The 22,443-nt window shown below is 33.9% G+C and overlaps 1 protein-coding gene across 8 annotated transcripts in view; it reads right to left on the reverse strand.

The window, feature by feature from the left end:
• LOC145249695 (scm-like with four MBT domains protein 1) overlaps positions 1-22,443 on the reverse strand; it is a 114,711-nt gene that overhangs the window by 17,491 nt on the left and 74,777 nt on the right. For all 8 annotated transcript variants that reach the window (XM_080111502.1, XM_080111500.1, XM_080111505.1 and 5 more), the window contains 6 exons: positions 19,878-20,133; positions 14,975-15,063; positions 12,879-13,159; positions 8,804-8,856; positions 7,658-7,895; positions 5,689-5,864 (listed from right to left, as the gene is read on the reverse strand). In XM_080111502.1, coding sequence (XP_079967628.1) covers positions 5,689-5,864; positions 7,658-7,895; positions 8,804-8,856; positions 12,879-13,159; positions 14,975-15,063; positions 19,878-20,133 — 1,093 coding nt within the window. The remainder of the gene's footprint in view (positions 1-5,688; positions 5,865-7,657; positions 7,896-8,803; positions 8,857-12,878; positions 13,160-14,974; positions 15,064-19,877; positions 20,134-22,443) is intronic.

Genomic DNA, 22,443 nt, shown 5'->3' on the forward strand with positions numbered 1-22,443 from the left:
TATCATTTCTCGTAATTTTGTAACATGACCATTACGCTTGAACAGTGTTAATTATAGTTTTCATTGATAAGCATTTTTTTTCTACCTTATCATTTCTCGTAATTTTGTAACATGACCATTACGCTTGAACAGTGTTAATTATAGTTTTCATTGATAAGCATTTTTTTCTACCTTATCATTTCTCGTAATTTTGTAACATGACCATTACGCTTGAACAGTGTTAATTATAGTTTTCATTGATAAGCATTTTTTTCTACCTTATCATTTCTCGTAATTTTGTAACATGGCCATTACGCTTGAACAGTGTTAATTATAGTTTTCATTGATAAGCATTTTTTTTCTACCTTATCATTTCTCGTAATTTTGTAACATGACCATTACGCTTGAACAGTGTTAATTATAGTTTTCATTGATAAGCATTTTTTTTCTACCTTATCATTTCTCGTAATTTTGTAACATGGCCATTACGCTTGAACAGTGTTAATTATAGTTTTCATTGATAAGCATTTTTTTCTACCTTATCATTTCTCGTAATTTTGTAACATGACCATTACGCTTGAACAGTGTTAATTATAGTTTTCATTGATAAGCATTTTTTTTCTACCTTATCATTTCTCGTAATTTTGTAACATGACCATTACGCTTGAACAGTGTTAATTATAGTTTTCATTGATAAGCATTTTTTTTCTACCTTATCATTTCTCGTAATTTTGTAACATGGCCATTACGCTTGAACAGTGTTAATTATAGTTTTCATTGATAAGCATTTTTTTTTCTACCTTATCATTTCTCGTAATTTTGTAACATGACCATTACGCTTGAACAGTGTTAATTATAGTTTTCATTGATAAGCATTTTTTTCTACCTTATCATTTCTCGTAATTTTGTAACATGACCATTACGCTTGAACAGTGTTAATTATAGTTTTCATTGATAAGCATTTTTTTTTCTACCTTATCATTTCTCGTAATTTTGTAACATGGCCATTACGCTTGAACAGTGTTAATTATAGTTTTCATTGATAAGCATTTTTTTTTCTACCTTATCATTTCTCGTAATTTTGTAACATGACCATTACGCTTGAACAGTGTTAATTATAGTTTTCATTGATAAGCATTTTTTTTCTACCTTATCATTTCTCGTAATTTTGTAACATGACCATTACGCTTGAACAGTGTTAATTATAGTTTTCATTGATAAGCATTTTTTTTTCTACCTTATCATTTCTCGTAATTTTGTAACATGACCATTACGCTTGAACAGTGTTAATTATAGTTTTCATTGATAAGCATTTTTTTTTCTACCTTATCATTTCTCGTAATTTTGTAACATGACCATTACGCTTGAACAGTGTTAATTATAGTTTTCATTGATAAGCATTTTTTTTTCTACCTTATCATTTCTCGTAATTTTGTAACATGACCATTACGCTTGAACAGTGTTAATTATAGTTTTCATTGATAAGCATTTTTTTTTCTACCTTATCATTTCTCGTAATTTTGTAACATGACCATTACGCTTGAACAGTGTTAATTATAGTTTTCATTGATAAGCATTTTTTTCTACCTTATCATTTCTCGTAATTTTGTAACATGACCATTACGCTTGAACAGTGTTAATTATAGTTTTCATTGATAAGCATTTTTTTCTACCTTATCATTTCTCGTAATTTTGTAACATGACCATTACGCTTGAACAGTGTTAATTATAGTTTTCATTGATAAGCATTTTTTTTTCTACCTTATCATTTCTCGTAATTTTGTAACATGACCATTACGCTTGAACAGTGTTAATTATAGTTTTCATTGATAAGCATTTTTTTTTCTACCTTATCATTTCTCGTAATTTTGTAACATGACCATTACGCTTGAACAGTGTTAATTATAGTTTTCATTGATAAGCATTTTTTTTCTACCTTATCATTTCTCGTAATTTTGTAACATGACCATTACGCTTGAACAGTGTTAATTATAGTTTTCATTGATAAGCATTTTTTTTCTACCTTATCATTTCTCGTAATTTTGTAACATGACCATTACGCTTGAACAGTGTTAATTATAGTTTTCATTGATAAGCATTTTTTTTCTACCTTATCATTTCTCGTAATTTTGTAACATGACCATTACGCTTGAACAGTGTTAATTATAGTTCAAACCTTTCTTGGATCACCACACTGTCCAGTACCGTCGAAAAGGAACAAAATAAAAATAAATCCGACTCCGCTTTTTTTTCTGTCTTCGCAAATCACATTTATTACCTCTACTTTTCAAACAATGCCTACTTCTGTTTTTTTTTCCTAACTGTTCATTTCATTTGCTATGAACAAAACCCCGTCATCTCAACACCAGCTTAAAAGTCTCACCACCTTTACAAGGCCACACGTCCATCTCACCCGTAATGCATTTTTCCTTCTGACCTTGCTAAGTGGTGCAATTTTTTCCTTTTAACATAAGCTTACACACATTTGCCAATTTGCATACGCGCTCAATATTTTTTTTTTATTTATACATTTTTCATAAAACGTTTTTCAGAAGAAAAGGTGTATTTTTTTAGCATTTGTAACAATTTGAGGGTTTTTTTGTTTTTTTTTTTTCTTTGTTTTTATGAACCAAATTTTTTTCAAAAAAGAAGTTCTTTTGATTTTTTTTTTGTTAGCAGCCAACGATGGCAATTTTTTTTTTTTTTTAATATATTTTATGCAAAAATATTTTTTTTGCAAATAAGTTCGTTTTTTGGGTTTTTTTTGCATTCATATTCGATAACTCTTTTGGGGTAGGGGGTTACACTTTTCTTTTGGCAACTTTTTGTTTCCTGAGGATAGGCTATTTCTTTAGGGATAGTAGTTTTTTGCCGGTTGAAGGAAAGCAGCTGATGACAGCAAAGTAGGCTGAGGAAAGTTGTTAGAGAATGTAGAAGGAGGTCGTTCCTCAACCAGGTAGGTTTCTGCGATATGATTTATGATAGAGACAAAAGGATTCTTTCCAAATTTTTGTCATCACAAACTCAAATAACTGTCCAGCAGATTGCGGTTAGTTCCAACTTATTTCTTTGTTTGGCCTCCTTCCACACCCTCGCCACATCATTTGTGGTAGCCCTAGTTATGAAGTCCGCAAAATTAAGGTCGTGATTTACTGTTTGTAACCATTAAATCCTACTTTGCCATATGCTTTCCAACAGTCGAAGACTATCATGGTTCCCAGCAGTATATATTTCTTAATTATCACGGGGATGGGGGGGGTCTGCCTTACAGTCTTGGACTGTAACCAGTAACCTCCCTTCTCAGCCAGGTCATATCCTCCGAAGCCCCAGAAAGGTTTGAGACCCTTCCGACATATTTCCATCTCTTAAAGATGGACTCATCCATTTCTGTATGGCCTGGACCTCTCGTCTGCCAGGGATTCTGAAGGAAATAGTCCTGGCAAATATCCCTTAAGAAGTTTTTCCAGTTAGTGAGAGTGTGATCCGACCCACTATCGCACTCTCATCATAGTTTGCAGTGCGTTACCGTTTCGTAGGCCCACAAATATATGAATCTTAAGATAATTAGTATCTGGAGATGGGATCGCTGGAAGACGGTGCCATAGGGCAGAGAGGTCCAGTGTCTACATTAGTCATTACTGCACCTTCAGTCGAAACCGTCAGTTACATTTTTTTGTTTTTAAGGATAAACTTCTGTTGGCATTTCATACATCTCCTCTCGATTACCAACAGCCGGTTTTCTTGGCAGATCGCAACGACCGTCCGGTGACTTCACAGTAGCTTCCAGCCTAGAATTGTTCATTATCCTTGTCACAAGAATAAACACGTTTTTGCAATGGCAAATACTGTAACCAGGGAGGGCTAGAAAAACATTGTATTCTACATTGTAACCTCAAAAAACGTATCCTGGGACCACAGTATCCCAGAGTTCTACTGTAGTTTAAAATCTATAAATATTTAGTATCTTATCATTGGTACCAGCAATGAAAAAATAACGGGGGAAAAAAAAAAAAAAAAAAAAAAATTTTTTTAAATCAGTTTTAGCATCAGAATATAGGCACATATCCAGATTATGGCCCCCTCCCCCCTTAACCGTCCTAACACTTCTATAAGGAGGGGGATATGTTGAGGTCAGAGGGGATCCAAATTGGTAGAAAAATCAGAAGGAAGAAATTGCCTTTAAAAACTGTTCATTTCAACATGTCGATCAAATTACAACTTTACAATTGGAAATTACCATAACTTTTGGACTCTTAGCCTGTACAAGTTATCTCCCCTCCAATTCACCTAGATCTATATATGCTTGCATTCATCAGACATTTTATAAAAAGCTTATGTGAACTTATGTGGGACTTCAAATTTGATCTCTTACTTTTTTATTTTTAGCATTTTCTCTCTCTCTCTCTCTCTCTTTCTGTGTGTTTATTTATTTATTTATTTTGTTTCCTGTATGCATTTTATTTATGTATTCTTTTATTTGTATATATTTTATATATTTTTCATGTAAATTTATTTATGCATTTGTTTTACTTGCATGTATGGTTTTGTTATTTTATCTTTTTATCTTCTCCTTCCCTACCTTCAACTGCCACCCTACAATGTCTCATTAAAGATATTTCCCTTTATTTCTGCCAAGAAGTTTGTCTTAAATCTTTTTTATATATTCCATTTACCCTCCTAGAATCCTACCCATTTTAGTCTCCAATTCAGTTCCCCCTCCTTACTAATGTACCATAAGCTAGATGTCATATTTCTCTATATTTGTGACCTACTTCCTTTCTACTCGTTTGATGAGAAGCATTAGGCTTCGAAATGCCTAGGTATAAGGAGCATTTATAGCCCCTCCTACCAATGATGTTTTCTCCCTCATTGAACTAACAAGCAAATCCATATATACTCAAGATCTTATCTTCACAATTTCCTATATATAATTTATACTCCACCTCACAGGTTGAGCTTCCTACATCTTGGAAAGTCTCCATTTAAAGAATCTTTCAATATTCTTTGATCTTCTATAATCATATATAAATTTATACCTAACTTCTCGGGCTGTTTACAAGTTATCACCTAAAAACAAATTTCTCTTCCTTGCAAGCTCTTTCCTACAGAAGAAACGTTGCAAGCCTGTCTCTGCTTTATCGTTATTTTCATGGCAAGTGCTCATCTGAGCTTCAATCTATGGTCCTCCCTCGCCAAACTTTCACGAAAAACACGTCTAGCTGAAAACACTATCAATAATTTCCCCCAATCTTTAGCTGTGCCTAAACCGAAACGCAGATTCCATGAACAAAGTTTATTTCTTAGAACTGCATGCCTGTGGAATGCTCTCATTTGCCTGCTTTCCAGCTGACTACAATTTGGTCGTCTTCAAGTCCAATGTGAACAAGTTCTTGATGAGCCGTCCCCCTTAAGTAATCCAATTTACCAAATTTACACTACTAATGATTACTAAGATATTGTCCCATTGACTACTGTACACTTATCAACCTGTGGCCTCCTGGCCTGGATAAGTGGTGACTACTTTGTTAAAAAAAAAAAAAAAAAAAAAAAAAAAGAAATCTCATTTCTATTTTTATTTAGGAAAATTAGCACAAGATGCAGCAGGGCTTTAGGTCTTTATCAAATTCGATGAAACACAGTATATATAAATACCAACAATACATCTGAGCATGTGATGCCAACAGAATCAATTCATATTTATATACTTACTATATTTCGTCTTTGTATGCTGTGAGCAGTTCTCTGGGCAGTCATCATCGATGCAGTGACGACTGATCAAATTAGGGCAACATTCCAGTTTGATACAAATCTGTCGACAAAACTCATCTAGTTGCTTGATATTACGGCATAGCTCAACCACGGCACGATAGCTCTTCCCCTTATATCTGAAATGACAAATTGGAAAAAATTATAAGGTGCTGGTTTAGTTTAATCAAGGCAGTAAAAAATGAAAATATTGAAAAAAAGTTATATTGTATGTACTCATTATGGAATGAAGTTAATCAGTTAATTTGATCAAGTATTTTTTTTTTGTACAGAGGAAAATCAAATGTTAATGAGATAGATTGTGTAGCGGCCATCTTGTTTATTTCACAGATGGGGAGGGGAGTGCCAGGGAAGATAACTTCAATCACTGCTTAAAGTTTGTCAAAATCTAGATAAATATTTTTTTTTCAATTATTTTACAGAGTTTTTGTCCTTTTTTAATCCCTTTTTCATTTTGTCTTTTGTTAATCACTTTTTCGTTTAAAGATACCCTCTCCTTATTTGCAAAATAAGCAAGATGACTGCGACACGATCGATTTCATTAAAATTTGATTTTTCTCTCAAAAAAAAAAAAAAAAAAAAAAAACTATTTGATCAAATAAAGTGATTTTTTTGCATGATTTAACGAAAATATATTCCAAAATCATGTAAATTGATCAGTTTTATCTATATAAATAAAACAATAGATGTGTGTATGTATGTGTGTGAAAATATTTAACTGATAAACTCTTGAACTACTAATCACATAACACTGAAATTAACAGGAAATAGTAATCATACACCAAGGATGGTTTATAACGAGTAAAATCTTTGTTTGGATTGATGACTAGTGCAAACAGAAATATGTCAGCAAGTTGAAATGCAAAAATGTTAACTTCAACTCACTGAGATTTCTATTACTTTTGTGCAAATTCATTCATAGCTTGAAGTGGTTTAATTTTAAATCTTATCTATCCGTTGATAGCTCAAGTAGTAGGGAACATGGCTGGAGTGCTAAACGTTTTGGTTTCAATTTTAGCTGATGGCACTCAAGTAATTTTTTTTTAAACAGTTAAAATCAATACTATATAATACTTAATAGAGAATTGGCTCAAATAATAAGTATGAAATTTGCATGAATTAAAATATATTTGAGCATATTTTATGACCACGAAATCCCCCACCCCCTCCCCAATTTTTAAATAAAATCATTTTTTAAGCGATTAATGGGAATCCATAAGCACTAGAACATAAATCTAATAAGTATGAATTATTGTTTAGTTATCTCCCCTTGTTTCTTGGAATTTCAAAATAATGTGTGAAACATTCAGTTTGCATACTTATAAAATTTTATTATCTTAATTTACACGATTTTTGGAATATGATAGTTTTCGTTTTGTCATGGTTACATACATCGTACAGATTTTATTTTATTTTTTAACGTAAGTGAAATTGAATAATTATTACTTAATAACCTCAAAAGCAAGCAACAAACTTTTTTTTTTGCCTTATATAATAAAGAAAAGATGTGTAAATTAAAAAATTTGGAAGATAAACAAATGAAACGTTTTTTTTTTTTGTTTTTTTTTTTTTACTTATCGAGTTAACAAAAAATGAAACCTTTCGTCAATTCGTGGCTGTGAAATGAATCGAACCGGAAGTTCAGTTTTATCAACAGAACAGATTCGCAGAAACGGTTAAAAAAATATATTTATTTTATTTAATATTTTAATTTTAATTAGGTAAATTTATTTTAATAACATAAAAACATACCTCGACTCTAAAAATGGGTTGTTTGAAAATTTCAAATAAATTGGTAACGTAGCAATATGGTTTTATTCTTTTAGAACGAACCAACTTCTGGACAAGTAAATAAAATTTAAAAAAACAAAAACAATTGAAAATAGAAAAAGGGAGAAAAAGTGATAGTTACTTGGCTTTAAGCAATTGCTGATGCATATTTGGGTTGGCCTCTCCATCCATTTGCAACTCTCGTAAAACCCTGCACGATTTATAAGCTACACTTATCAACATGGTCAGCACCTCACTGATCACCAGTTTAATCGGTCCGGGCCCAATGAATTTAGGGAGCTCAGCTATACGGCTCTTGGCAAGGTAAGGACCCGAAAAGCATCGGTGATTATAGTAAATTTTTGGACACCACGTATCCTCTGGCAAAAAAATAAGAAAAATCATTTTAAAAAAAAAAAATAAAAAAATTACGGTTATAGATTCTTCGGACTTCAAGTTTTCATCTGGAGTGTTATTTCCACATTTCAGTCAATTGGAACCTTAAACCTTCTTCACATATTTTCTGAACACTAATATTTCTGTTGACTTCTGGAATTTCATATGTAACATTTTATTCAATCCACAGGAGTAGCAGTCATGAAACAGGTGAAAAACAAAAATCTGATGACCCCCCCCCCCCAGTATCAATTTTTTTCAATTTTGACCCCTTAACAGTCCTTTTTATCCGGATGAAAACAGATTAAAAATTTAACACATGACTGAATACCCTATATACTAAATCCCAAGTCTGTAGATCAAAAATTCATTGATTATATAGGTTTATAATTGTCCTCACACACATTCTCACTTTTATAGATATACTAGCCTGGATGCCCGGCGTTACCCGGGTGTTTGGAAGTGTGTTGAGCAAAAAAAAAAAAAAAAATGTAGTAGGCAGGCAGGCTCTAACTCGTACCGCGAAGGAGAAAACGAAAGTGAAAAAAAAAAAAAAAAAAAATGACGCATTAGCTGTTGCGCCCATTGCCAAACTGGAAGTGACACAGGTTTAAATTACAGCTAGACAATCAAAAAGAGGCGATGATTTTCGAAAATATTGGTGAAAAAAGCGATGCCTCCCTGTAGAAAAGTGCCCAGTTGAGGGTGAAGGAATTAATGTTTGTGGCCAATTTTTTTATATTTATCGTCTGAAGGGTCGAGCTTCAAAAATGATACCAATATCGTGAAAATCCGTCGCCTCATGAAAGTTTTTGCAAAACATACATACTACATACATTTAAACAGACAGGTGAGATTTATATTATAGATTACAACTATATTGGAATCTTACCTTCCATGTTAACTGTTTTAATTTTATTATATGTGCTCTCAATTGGAATTGGCCTGAAAAATAAAATAAAAATATATTAGGGATTAACTCGCAATGGTAGTATAGAAACTACATTGATGAGCGTGAAATACATTCTTAGGACGCTTCAAGAGAGATGTTCAGTTATGCACTGCCCTCATTGTCAATCTCAGGTTTTGCATCATATCAGCATGACACTACGTCGACCCCACATGTTGTGTGCGTGGCTTTGTTCTCCATCTTTCTTGTTCTGGCCATGTCAATCATCTTTTTCACGCTGGCAACCGTCAATAGGGATGCAGTAGTAGAAAATAAAAAAATTAAAAAACAACAAAGATACAGACGTTAATGCTTCACATATGGTGTGTTTCTACATGCTACGGTTCACCTCTACATCTTGTCAAGTTCGTCCGTTACACTTAGTTCATCTACATCTCCTAAAGCCTTTCCGACCTGGCACTAGCCATAATCTAACTGTAGTCAAAGTCCAACCGTCCAACTCTAATTTATCGGTAGCGTCAATAATGGTTTCTGTTATCTGTTTGTCAAGAGAGGGGGGGGGTGATTCCTGCGATCTGTACCACCTGCCGAAAAAAAGTTTCTACAGCTGGGAATCCATATCTGCCTGAATGTTTCCGATTGCGATATACAGAACAGGCTGGAAAACAGCTGAACCGTCACCGAACAGTCAATTGGTATTGACAGTGGTTGAAATAACTTTTACACCGGTTCTCGTTAGATGGCTGAACTTAAACAGTGATTCCTTTTACCATTTGGAAAATACTAGGCGCTGTATGCATTGCTTCGAGGCGTAGAAATTTCCAGATTAGTATTTGGTGGCGCGTTTAAAGCCACCAGAAGAGATGAACCGTCAGCCCTCATAGACATGCATCTAAGAGAAGAAAAACTTTGATATTTCTATATTTCAGTCCGTTTGTTATAGTCATTTGTCGCATCTGAATTTAAATCTACTCTTGCCTCTCTCTATGTTCAGAACAAATTTTGTTCCATTGTCTATTGATAGATCTATATCCTAATTTATTTGCTTTGTTATTTCCTTAACGACCACAGGTCAACCATAGTATCACATCAACTCCGATAGCAACTGACACGATTCTGGATATTCCAAATGGCTCCTTGAATGCTATCTACACATGCCGACAGTACGAAATATTGAAAACTGGCACTCTTTCACCTTTCTTTTTAACGACATGCCAACAGACATTAACCAATGAGCTTAAATAAACATGTCGTTTGAGTTCATCCTTCGTTCCATTTCCCACTAAATTCATTTCTAAGACTCATCTATTTAACCAAATCCATTTGAATGAAAATATGACCATATAGTGACCATATAGTCACGTGGATGTGTAACTGCAAAAAAGAAGGGGTTCCATCAATTATGCTTTATGTAACCTCACGTGTGTCTCCCTCATCAGATCGCCGGACTCCCAACGTCGTGTACCGTGGATTTTTCGTTCGACTGTTCTTATTTTGGCCGAATCGTCCTTTTCCCGTTGGCGACTGTCGATGAGAACACATACGGTTCACAAAATAGAAATATGAACAAACAAAGGAAAAACACAAACGCCAATGTTCACATATAAATTGATTGTTGGACTTGTGAGTGTGTGTGTGTGTGTGTGTGTGTGTGTGTCTTCCCCTGTTCTATCGATGTTACATTTGTCTGTTTCACAATCAACTCTAAATGTCAAACTGTAGTCATTATCAACTCCCATACGACGTCTAGCGCATCTAGTTGTCAACTGACTGTTAAACTTCCATCCGCTCTCGAGCGCATCTCGATCTCAACTGACTGTCCCCTCTACATTGGTATCACTGGTCGCCCACCCTATCCTGGTTACCGGAAGCTGCCCTTCCTTGGTTTATCAGTAGGTTTCTATTGTTATGGTTGATTGTAGGATATTTCCTCTTTCTTTGTTTTTCTAAGCCATTTCCTATCCCTTTGTCTATTGTAGGATATTTCCGATTTCTTTATCTATTCCCACCCCTCTAAGCACTCAGTGGCTCAAATCCACCCTAGGGCCACTTTATACTATCACATTTATTAGAAGCTTGGTATTGCAAAGCCAATAGTAAAAAAAAACTAAAATCAAGATGGTAAAATACCCATCCCGCTCTCAAAGGTCTAGCAAGTCAGCAGAATTAGCCTTTGCTTTAAAAACGTGAATAAAATTAAATCACTTTAATTACTATTAATATCAACAATACTATTTATATATATATATATATATATATATTAGGTAATGAAGCTGATGAAATTTTTTTTCCTAACACTTTTTTCAAACAAACTGGTTCTCGTCTCAACCTACTTGTAATTCCAGTGCATTTCTTTTGCATTGAAGACCTACACGCAACTCTCTCTCCAAAAAAAAAAAAAAAAAAGGAGCCGGAGAACTTTCCTTTTACTAGGGGATTTCAAACACTACAACCACTGATCATCACTTTTGTCTTAGTAACATTCATTTTACTCATCATCCAATTTTGATATTAAAGATGCAGCGAATGTCCTGGGCGAAGTTTCGTGCATGCTATCCATAGAGTTGATACCAGTCAAATTAATTTGAACAGAGTTTTCTTGGTCTTCCACAGACCTTTATGCTTGAGATATTAATGCGAATGATGGCACACTGTACATAGCTAAACCACCCAAGATGCAGAGGAGCATATAAGGCATCCAAAACCATACCAATACCAAACTTCTAATAGAGCATGTGATACTATCAACCCCCACCCCCTACATTCCACAAGTTGTTAGGAAATAAGAAAAAAAAAAAAAAAAAAGTTTATCAGCAGAAACAAGCTTATATGTTCTATAACCTTTATTTTGCTGATAAACTTTTTTTTTTTAAAAAGGTTTATAGAAAAACAATGAGGAGAAAGTTGTTCGCCAAAGCACACAAAAGGCGTTCAAAAATAAGATTGTTAATCGAGGTGCAGCAGTGATTGGAACAATAGAGGTCAATATATTTAGAGTTAGTTTACAGACAATTTTAATAATAGCAACGGGTTTACGACAGCTAGGAACAGTTTACTGACAGTCATGAGTTTGTGACAGTGGAAGACAGTTTCCAATTTAGGATTGTTGGTGGCTTGAAGGTCCTGAGATTCAAAGCCAGGCAAGAATAGATCAGGTCTGAGCGAGAGGCATAGAAAAAAAAAAAAACATAGCAGGGGACTGACACAACCAGACGGCTAGCGACTGACGTTTGAGGTTACTTTTCCTATGCTATATTGACAATATCTCACTCACTCACACACACACTAACTGATTTGCATCAAGTACACGTCTTATATTATCGTAATGCGACCAGAAAGGAGATCATAGGGTAATAGCTGAAGTGATTCTCTCCACTAGTTTGCTGCCGCACATCCATCTGGTTATGGCACTGTCATTATGCCACAGCCGTTGCAAGAATTTGGGCAATATTCCTCCAAGTCTTTAACTTAGTTTCAGAGGCAAGTACTAAATTAACATGGAGCATTTCTTCTGGACAATCCATACAAAACTTTCTGGACAACGCTTCTAAGACACAAATAATAAAAGTAGAAAGAGAACCTTGGGTTTACTTTCAGCAACTCTAACTCACTGCCCTTATTTTGTCTTAGTCCTCACATTGCATGAGCAATATTTCTGACAAAGGGGGAATAATTGCTATTTTCTGGATAACAATCTATCCATCTAACACTTATTGTTGCCTTATTTTTTACCATAAAGTATTTTAAAATAATTTTTTTTTAGCTCCTTACATGAAGTGGCTTTATTACTTATCTGGAGTGATTTTCATTTAAAAAAAAAAATTTTTTTTTATAAAGCAAACAAAGTACAGTATAATTAAATAATCAAATATTAGTTCTATCCTCTTTGTTAGTGTCTAAACACTATGTCACAGGTCAACTCAAAGCCTTTGGTGAAATTGTGTACGACGAAACTATAGTATCCTTACAAGGAAAGAGGACTTACAGAGCAGTTTGATCGTATAGTTAATTCACAGAATCTCAGTAACCAAAAAGTAATTCATTTCATTTTACTTACTCTGGTTGTACAACGGCTACTCGTCTGTGTGGTCGCCTGAGAGCAGTTCTACGAGGAGGTTTCAATTGGTATCCATTACTTTCAGACCAACCAACGGGGAAAAGATTGTGAGACTCGATATCCTCAATGAAACTAGACTTCATTTTGGAACTATTATCCAAATGTATCCACATAAGCCGATCAATAATTTTGGTGATGGTTGCAGCACAGATCTGGTTGCCATTTTCGGGATTCACAGCCTCAAGTTTATAACCACGTTGGAATTTTTGATAGGGGACATCCTTTAAAAGAAAAAGAAAATTTGCAATAATTGTGCGTTGGGTATTTGTACAGTTTAATCAACACATTAAAAAATGAAAATATAAAAAAAAGAAAAGGTTATATTGTACGTATCTGTTTTGGACTGAAAATCTCTTACCAAAAATTTCACTTAATTTGATAGAGTATTTTTTGTTTTTTGTTTTTTGTTTTTTTGTACAGCGGGAAAATACATTTTTATGACAGCACATTGAAGGTAGCCATCTTTGAATTTTTTGAACATGCCACAGGGAGATAATTCAGTTTAAAGCACCATTACTCCCTCCCCATCTTTAATACTAGCTTTTCTTCCTAAAAATCTAACCTTTTGCTCGGTATCATAAATTATTTTTTCGCTGTTAAAAAAAAAAAAAAAAAAATCAGCAATTTTTTTTTTTTTTTTTTCGGAGAACTTTATTCCATAACGGATACATACAATATAAACTTTTTTCAAGATTTTCATTTTTGATTAAACTGTAAACATACCATACATTGTAATAAATTGTTAATAATTGTAATAACTACTATCAACATTCTCCCCTCCTAAATGTTAGAAATAAAAAAAAAAAAAAAAGACGAAAAATATAACAAAATAAGAGGAAATAACTTTACCAGCAGAACAAAGGTACAGGAAGTTGTTCACTAACGTACACAAAAGGGAGCTGAAATAGTATTATTAATCCAAGCGTGATTAACGAAAGACAAGACAAAGGTTAAGGAGAATTGCAAATTTGGCAGGTTGTGAATTGGAGTAGATAGAGGGTAGCTGACGTCAACCAACGACAAAGAAATCTGGATAGACTATGTAGATGCCGACATTTGCATTCAGAGAGTCAATGGTGTCACACACCATCCAGAGTGCAACTGATATTTGCAGAAATTGTTGAAGTTGGTGCTTTGTTTTATTTTATCTTTTATACTTGTGAGTCACTGTGCACCCCTCAGCAGCCGCAATGCAAGAAACAACAACACAGCCAGAAGAGAAAATGAAAGGAAAGAAATCAACAACACAATGTTGGAGTTGGCAATCATTATCAAATAGCCTAGAATGTGGTTTCAATTATTTATTTTCATATATATATATATATATATATATATATATATATATATATATATATTATATCCTCTATCCTATAATACATAAAATATGCATTGGTTATTTATATTTTTATAAACCAGTAGAAATATGTGCTTTTTTTTTTTTTTTCAATTTGTCTTTTTCATTTATGGAAGGTAAAACATTGCAGAGGTTTAACAGATAACGACAAACAAATGACATGGAGTGAGTTCTGAAGTTTCCAACTTTTTTCTTTTTTTATTCACTTTTTTGTTTTTATATATTTCTTAAAGATACATGAATGACCAAAAAAAAAAAAAATGGTATATCAACGATTCTGGAAGTTTACTTTAAAATCGTAATAAAACTTTTGCATTTTTTTTTTTAAACTGGTCCATATTTTTATCAAGAAAATCAACTGATTAATAGGAATTTGTAGGCTTTAAAACATTAATAAATTGAGTTATGTTTAAGTTATCTCCCTTTGTTTAAGATTTTTTTTTTTTTTTTTTTTAGCAGACACTGTCAATCTCCCAATAAAAATAAAACTGCTTGATCAATTTATGGGACTTTTGGAATATGATATTTTTGTTTCATTGTAGATACACGATACAAATTTTTTTTATTTTTTGTTTTTTTAATACAGAGGGGGGTCTGGACAAGAACGTTTTTATCAAAGTAAAAAGAGAGTAAGGAGATGAAAAGACCAAATCCTTTGTAACAAAATCCGAATTGCTCCTACCATGCAGAGAAGTCCGAAATAATTCCTTGGAGCAGCTTTTGATTTACAATGATGGAGATATTCAGGCCAGGAGAAATCACGATTCCAACCTAAAAAGCAAATAAAAGTAAAAATGAACAAATATTTCCAAAAATTCCTAAAATCTATTATTAAAAGTAATTATAACTGGATTGTAACAGTAATGGATCCTATCAAGTGCCGCCCTAAAAGGTGGCTATAAAAAAAAAAAAAAAAAAATGCAGAATCCTTCCACACTATGAGCGATAGCAACTTTGTCTTTCTTTTTCATCAAATCTTTTTTTGGAATTCATACATTAGATCTACTGCTCTTTGTAAAGTCGGTTCTTTCTGTCACTCTAAATACTTTTCTCTATCGTTACAAATCTACCATCAGTATCGTTGTCATATTTGAGCTGGTGAATCCGTCTCATTTTCTTGATAAGCTGTAGAAACGTATTCATATTTTAATTGGCTTCACTCTTCTCTGAAACCTCTCTCACAGACGTAATGTTGCTAGTCTTTTCTATAAATACTATTATTGGTCGGTCCCCCAACAAAAGGAGGGTGGACCCGTAAATTCACCCTTGTCCGTTCGTCTGTCCACACTTTTCTCAACACCTTAGAATTCTTTGAAATTTTGCACAAACATTAAACACGATATGAGTAAAAAAGTAACTGAACAGATTTTCTGAGAAAACTTCAGTCGCCACGGGGTGCCTTTTGTGTTAAAATGGTTAAAATTGAGACTTTTGTGCTTATTAAAAAAAAAAAAAAAATTGATGCCTTGGATTTTTATAAAACTTTTTGAAATGTTGTCACTAACCGATTTCTACATAATTTTGTTTGTCTACACTTTGCAATAATTCTTGGGTGTGCCAATTTTTTAAACTATTTTAACATATTTGTCCCAAATTTTCTGTACATGTCTAACAGTTTTTCATGGTGCAAACCACAAATTTACATATGTTAAGGCCTAAAACTGCACCATTTGTTCATTTTTACCAGGATTTGACATCCCCTGGGGACTTTTGGGGCTGAATAGGAAGGGGGGGGTGAACTTAACCATTTTTCTCATGCCTTGTTCACTGTGCACTCACAGGGGACCATGCATGCTTCATTTTTTTTTTTTTTTTTTTTATTCTTTTACTCCTATTCACCCCCAAAGTGCAGTACAGTACCACTTTCATATATGGAGCTGCTATTTAGGGCTATATCTACATGGACATTACGTAGGAAGTTGAGCAGCAAAATGTGTGTTCACACTACATTTAAACATCTGCATGTGAATACAGTCAGGGAAGCAGGAAACAAGACAAGGAATTCCAAAATCTAGCAATTTGAAGGAAGAAACTATTAAAGTAGGTGGTTTTCTGGCATCTAGAAATCTCTAAAATGTAGAGGTGGGAGTTTGCTGCTTGTCAGATTAATCGAGAGTATTTATGTTGATGTGGGCATAAGTGCTCCAACTGGAAGTCTTCCTCTAAGGTTTCTGACATTTCCTTAGATATGTAGGCAGACTTGTATGAGAATGCCCATCCCCTAAAAATGCAGGTTTTTACACCATTTTAAAACTTTTTTTTTTCAGCAATTATTATAGATTACAAACTCCAATATAGCAGAAAAAAAAAAAATGACTTAAGGGGGGTTCACTTTCTTGTTATAACATTCTACTTCATTGCTACCTGACTTACTGTCCATTTCCTTACAGAAGTGTCACATGATTAGAAAGTTACAAGAAAGTGAACTCCCTTAAAATACATTTTTTTTTTTTTTTTTTTTTTCCCAAAAATTTTTTATGCTGATATAATATGTAAGTCTGTAATCTATGATAATCATTGGAAAAAAACTTGAAAAAGAGAAAACATGCATTTTAGGAGGTGGGCACATTCATACAGGGCCATCGATATGTGTATGTGTTCATTCTTTTTCCCTATTAAGGCAACTTTATTAGGGAGGTCATCTATAAATATAAATGTATGTTCGCTTTTTGTGTATGTTTGTAAAAGGCTCTTTTCGCTGGACTTCTCGGTCGGCTCATTCCTTAAAACTTTTTATATCACGTTTAATCATAATATCTACCAGTTAACAATGGAGGTCGCCTGTCTATTTAATTTGCTCGACTTTGAAAAGATAAATATTCAGCATTTTTCGATCGCCGCATGTGCATTAAGCTTTTTCGTATAATAAAAGCGAAATTCTGGCAGCATTTTTCCAGAAACGTCCGAAAGCAATCAGCTTTGATCAATGCGGAGTTTTTCCTTATATCAGACAATTGCTATTCAATTTGAATAATCCCCTTTTTACGGGGAGCTGGTTTCCCCCCAACATCTTGGGGAAACAAAAAAAAAGAAAAATAAGAAAAGGCTGCCTGCAGTAAATAAAATACTGCCCCATAGTCAAAGTTGATCTCATTAAGTCATTAAGTATCGCCACCTGCCAATTCGTAATACTTAAATAAATTCAATCAGGTTTCCGTTACTATTTCGTGGTGGCCCAGTGGTTAACATCGCACGTTTTTTTTTTTTCACACTTTAATTTACAACTTTGACTCAAGGGTTCGGGTTCGATCCTTTACCTACCAAAATTTTTTTTTTTTTAAATTTTACCCCCCCCCCCCGGACACAAACACCCGGGTGTTTTGATTTACCCAAAACCACATACGTCTCCAAACACCCGGGCAACGCCTCTAATTAGGTCCTGTTTCTTAGTGTTTTGTCCAAATGAAATGAAACTTTGGTCATAACTAGTTTATTATATTCAAAACATCACATCAAAACACTAGGGTCTTTGGCCTTTTTTTCTCCATTCTACAGCATATGTTCTAGATGGCCTCCATTTAGCTTTTTTTTTGGGGGGGGGGGTCACCCTGTACATTCAGAAATTAGTTAGGTTATCTGCAGTAGAACGAGCTTGCCTAAATCAATACAGTCAGTTGGAAAGGAGTTTAATATTTACAAAGTGGTGGAATAGTGCTTAAGTACTCAAAGATTTTAACAAAGAGAAGGAGGCTAATGGGGCGATAATTAAGTGTCTTTCAGAACTGTCTGATCTATTCCCTGCTTCTTTTGTTTCGGTTCATTTGACTCGTTGGCCTAGTGGTCTTCATCAATCTGCTGTTTTGATACTTCATTGTAATACAGCTGCAGTAGCTTCTTTCCAAGAACTGCAGGTTTGTGGAATTCTTCTTGCTGACTATTTTCCTTCTATTTATAGCCATTGTCATTTCAAGAATAAGGTCAATAGGCATCTCTAGGTTTTGCAAGAATAATCTTTTGTTCTTGCTAGATTCTTACATCAAGTGGCTTCACGCTTTGTTTGCAGCGATTTCCATAAAGAAAAGGTAATTAAAACTGGATTAAACTTCTGCATATCAAGACAGAGAAGCAAGAAACAGAGATGGACTTCCACAGTCTAGCAGTTTCAATGGATTTTATCAAATATTTGAAAAATGCATTTGTAAAAGAAGGATGCACTCCTTCTCTAAAGTGGAATCCTTCCACATTAGTGTTAAAGCAATATGGTTAATAGGACTGAGAAAAAATCCAGGAGGGGTCAGCATCAGGATCTGTCAACCTCTGGTCGTTTTTGCTTTTGCATGTGGCAACTAAAAGCAGTGTCAGGTGAATAAGCACAAATCAATGGAATTAAAGAAGGAACATTGGGTCAAGTTAAATATACTTATGTCATTCCGACGTCCGCTTTTTGCTTAGCAGAAGTCAGGCCAATGTATACCAAAGAGAAGCCCTTTCTGGTTAATATGTATGTAATTCCAGTTTAATTCCAAAACTTTCCATAAAAAATTGTCTTTCCTTTGAAATACTTCTTTTTCGGAATGGTTTTATTTTTAATAAAATGTGTTATAATCAAAATATCTTCAATATTAATTATAAATAAAAATCTATATGTATAACGTAGTAGCGTGTGTGTGTGTGTGCGCGCGTGTGTACAACTCTTCTACAGCCCATACCACTATACCGATCATGACTTAAGCGGGTACCAGAGCGTACAGCCAAGTCCCACGCAAAGCAGAATGACTTCCGCTAAACAGCAAAAATCAAAGTGATACAAGTTTATTTAACTTCACCCAACATTACTTTTTTGCCATTCCTTTGTGAGGTCAACGCTAAACCTTGCAACTTTGTATTGTTGGAAACATTCTTAAGACATTTTAGGGCAATTTGCATAAGTGACTTTATGCAAATTACCCACTATTACTTGAGGAGAGGAGAGGAGATTATATATATATATGTGCACACACACATTAAATATACATACATACACACACTGACACACAGGGTGTCCACAAATCTGGCTACATTATGTAGCCGGACTTTGTGGAAGCATCCTGTAGATTATGTAGCCAGACTTTGTGAGCACCCTGTATATATATATATGTATATATATATATATATATATAAAAAACAAAAAAAACGGACCTTGAACGAGAACAGTTATAGAAAAAAAATTTTTTAAAAAAATGAAAACACTTCTGACTTCTGTTACCTATTCTCCAGAACAACCGTTTTGGAAACTACCAAACTTTAAACTGGCATAAATATTATTCTTTATTGTATTTATAATTATAACTGAGTATAATTTGTTTTTGAATGCAATAACTTGTTGGTTGAAGATGTTGGTTTTTTAATTGCCTTCGTCCAAAACACAGAAGGTTGTTCTGCTACAAAAGATTTTTTTTTTTTTTTTTTAGGAAAAACAAAGTGTTTGAAATAACTCATGGAAATTTCTAACAGTATGCAATCGCTGAGGAAAATTTCATGTAAACCAGACAATCATTAGACACAATTTTGATAAGCACGATGAAAAAGTCTGGCTCGTTTATTAAACAAACAAGGTAAGAGTATCATGGCAAACATTAAAAAATAATTTGTATGCAGCAAATTACCTGGTGGTGGTGTGAGTCTTATTGCCTTCGAGCTGCACCACTTGGCGGGGAAAATGCCCGGTGAATCAATGTGACAGCCAAACTGGACATTTGATCGTTCCCTTTCTGATCTTAAATCATCAATCTCCACGATGAAGTATTTATCGTCAATAACCTCGATCACGGTCGCGGGGCAAATCTCGTTTCGGGTCAGGGGGTTAATCGCCTCAAGTTTCCAATTTTCCTTGAAATTATGTTTACGAATATCTATCTGGTCCTGCGAAAGAAAGAAAATGTATGTTATTGTTTATTTAGTGCTAGTCTATAATCCCCTCTCTCTAAGAAAATAAGAAAAAAAATCTTTATGGTGTATCGTTGATGGAAAGAAAATGTCATACACTAAAAATCATGTAAATTGATTAAATAAAATCATTTTTAAGCGAATTTAAACTTTTTTTTTCAAATGTCCTCTCCCCGCTCCACATTTTGGAATTATCTCCCTTGTCCTACAAAATGGTGTTCCTATTTACTTGCCTCCCCACGAGGGCAGAGTTAGACAAGGTTTTTAATGTAGGGAAAATCAAGCTCCCAAAAAAGGGGAACTCTGGATAGGAACAAAAATAAAGATTGTTTTAGTCATGAAGGATTTCTCCTCCACTGACTAAGGACAGAAAAGGTGAAGTGTAGCATCAAAACAGATACTACACTGTGATCTTCAATGATGTTGAGAGATTATCATTCAGCCATAAAATTTAAATTTGTTTTCTTAAAATAAAATTATTTGAGCAATTTACTTGATTTTTGGTGTACAATATTTTCTTTCCATCCTGGATTCATACAGCATAAGGACTTCTTTATTTTTTATATTTTTGCTTTTTTCAGGAGGGGTGGGGGTGTGGACATGCATCGAGTTTTATTTTTTGGTGCTTACTTAGAATTAGACTGAAGAAAAAAAAAATTATGTACATACTTGTTACAGAAAAAAGATGCCATATTTCAAAAATCATGCAAATTGATCAAGTAGTTTGGTTTTTTTTAAATTAAGAAAATCAAATGTTACAATTTTTAGCGATTAAAAATTTGAATTATTTTGAATACAAACAATCTCTGTAATCGAATTAAGTTGCCACCCTTGAATTTTAACAATTTCTAAAACAGTATTGCCACTCTCGAGCCCCCGTTTGTTTCCTCATAAAATTTGGTTTTCTTAATTAAAAAAATAAAAAAATCATCTTGCATATCAACTGTTCCTGGTCGTTTAATACTGAATCTAATAATTTCCATTAAAGTTGTTATGCTTCAATCGTCCGTACATTTTGTTCTAGCCAGCATATCTGGGCTGGTGCACCAAACACTAAATTCTTCGTCTCGGACAGTGTGTAAAAAAGAAGAGATAGAGAGAGCTCAAGTCGAGGGAAAAAGTTGGGAAGTGAAATATGGATTTTGAGATGGACCATGTAGGGTGAAAGACCTTGCTCAAGGGCATTTACTTACTTGTAAACGAGACAGCATTCACCTAAAGTGGGTGGAGCTGGTTCCATCCATCCTTGCCACTGCATCTTTCACAAACACTGACCAAATCCGATGATTTGAAGTCGACAACCGAGTGATTTCTATTCCCTATTCCAGCAGTGGACTCCATAGATACAGGGTCTGGGTTGTAAATGAACCAACAATGTCCGAAGCAGTTTAGTATCATGTCCAGGACAAGTTCTACTTAATCCATAGATTAGGATCCAACAAGTATAATCACTTCAGTTCAGTGTGCACCTGTTAACTAAATGTTTAGTGAGTTTTGTTTTACGGCATATCAACCCTTTTTTAGTTTATTTAATGTCAAATTCATTATTTTAGAAAAAGTTTTTATACTTCAAGTTCTTTGTATCTTCAAATATTTGTTTATCGTGTTTTGGTTGTTTTGTAAAGGAAAAATATTTTAGTTTTTGGCTTTGCAAAACATGATTTGACTTTTGCAAAGTAGAAAAAATGTTTGGTGCATTTTAGGTCAGAAAGCCGGTATCTTCAGACAGCCTAATCTGGTACAGTAAATATGGGGTGACTAATCACTTACTAAAGCTCCTGAGTTGAAGCGTCATCATTCAACGAACTAAAAGTTCATAAAAACAGATTGGGGCCCCCATATCAAATAAGGGGGGGTCTCTCCCATTCACCTTTCAATCAACGGGCGCATTAATTCACAATCCTTTCTGCAAATATTTTGTACCAATAAACTTCAATCTATGCCTGACTAGTCCAAGTCATGCATATCAAACAGTAATTTTCATCATTGTTAAATGATTTGTGAGGACACTTTGATGATCAGTTCATAAGATATGCGATTCTGAATCTGATTTACACTCCCCAAACCTTATCCGCCTTAAATCGATTTTTATTTGTGCGATTATCTCCAGGATACAAGGGTCGTTTCAAAAGTAAAATTTCCTTTTTTTTTTTTTCTTTTTTTTTTTTTCAACGCAAAAATAAGTTGAAGAGCTAAAAAATAGAAGAAGTGCCATTAATACAAGCGGCCTTTTGTGCTCCAGAATTTATTTTTCTATATAGTCATCAGCATTCTGAAAACACTTTT

This window comes from Euprymna scolopes, chromosome 28 (assembly GCF_053919585.1).
Source record: "Euprymna scolopes isolate OS-2025 chromosome 28, ASM5391958v1, whole genome shotgun sequence".
Taxonomy (NCBI): domain Eukaryota; kingdom Metazoa; phylum Mollusca; class Cephalopoda; order Sepiida; family Sepiolidae; genus Euprymna; species Euprymna scolopes.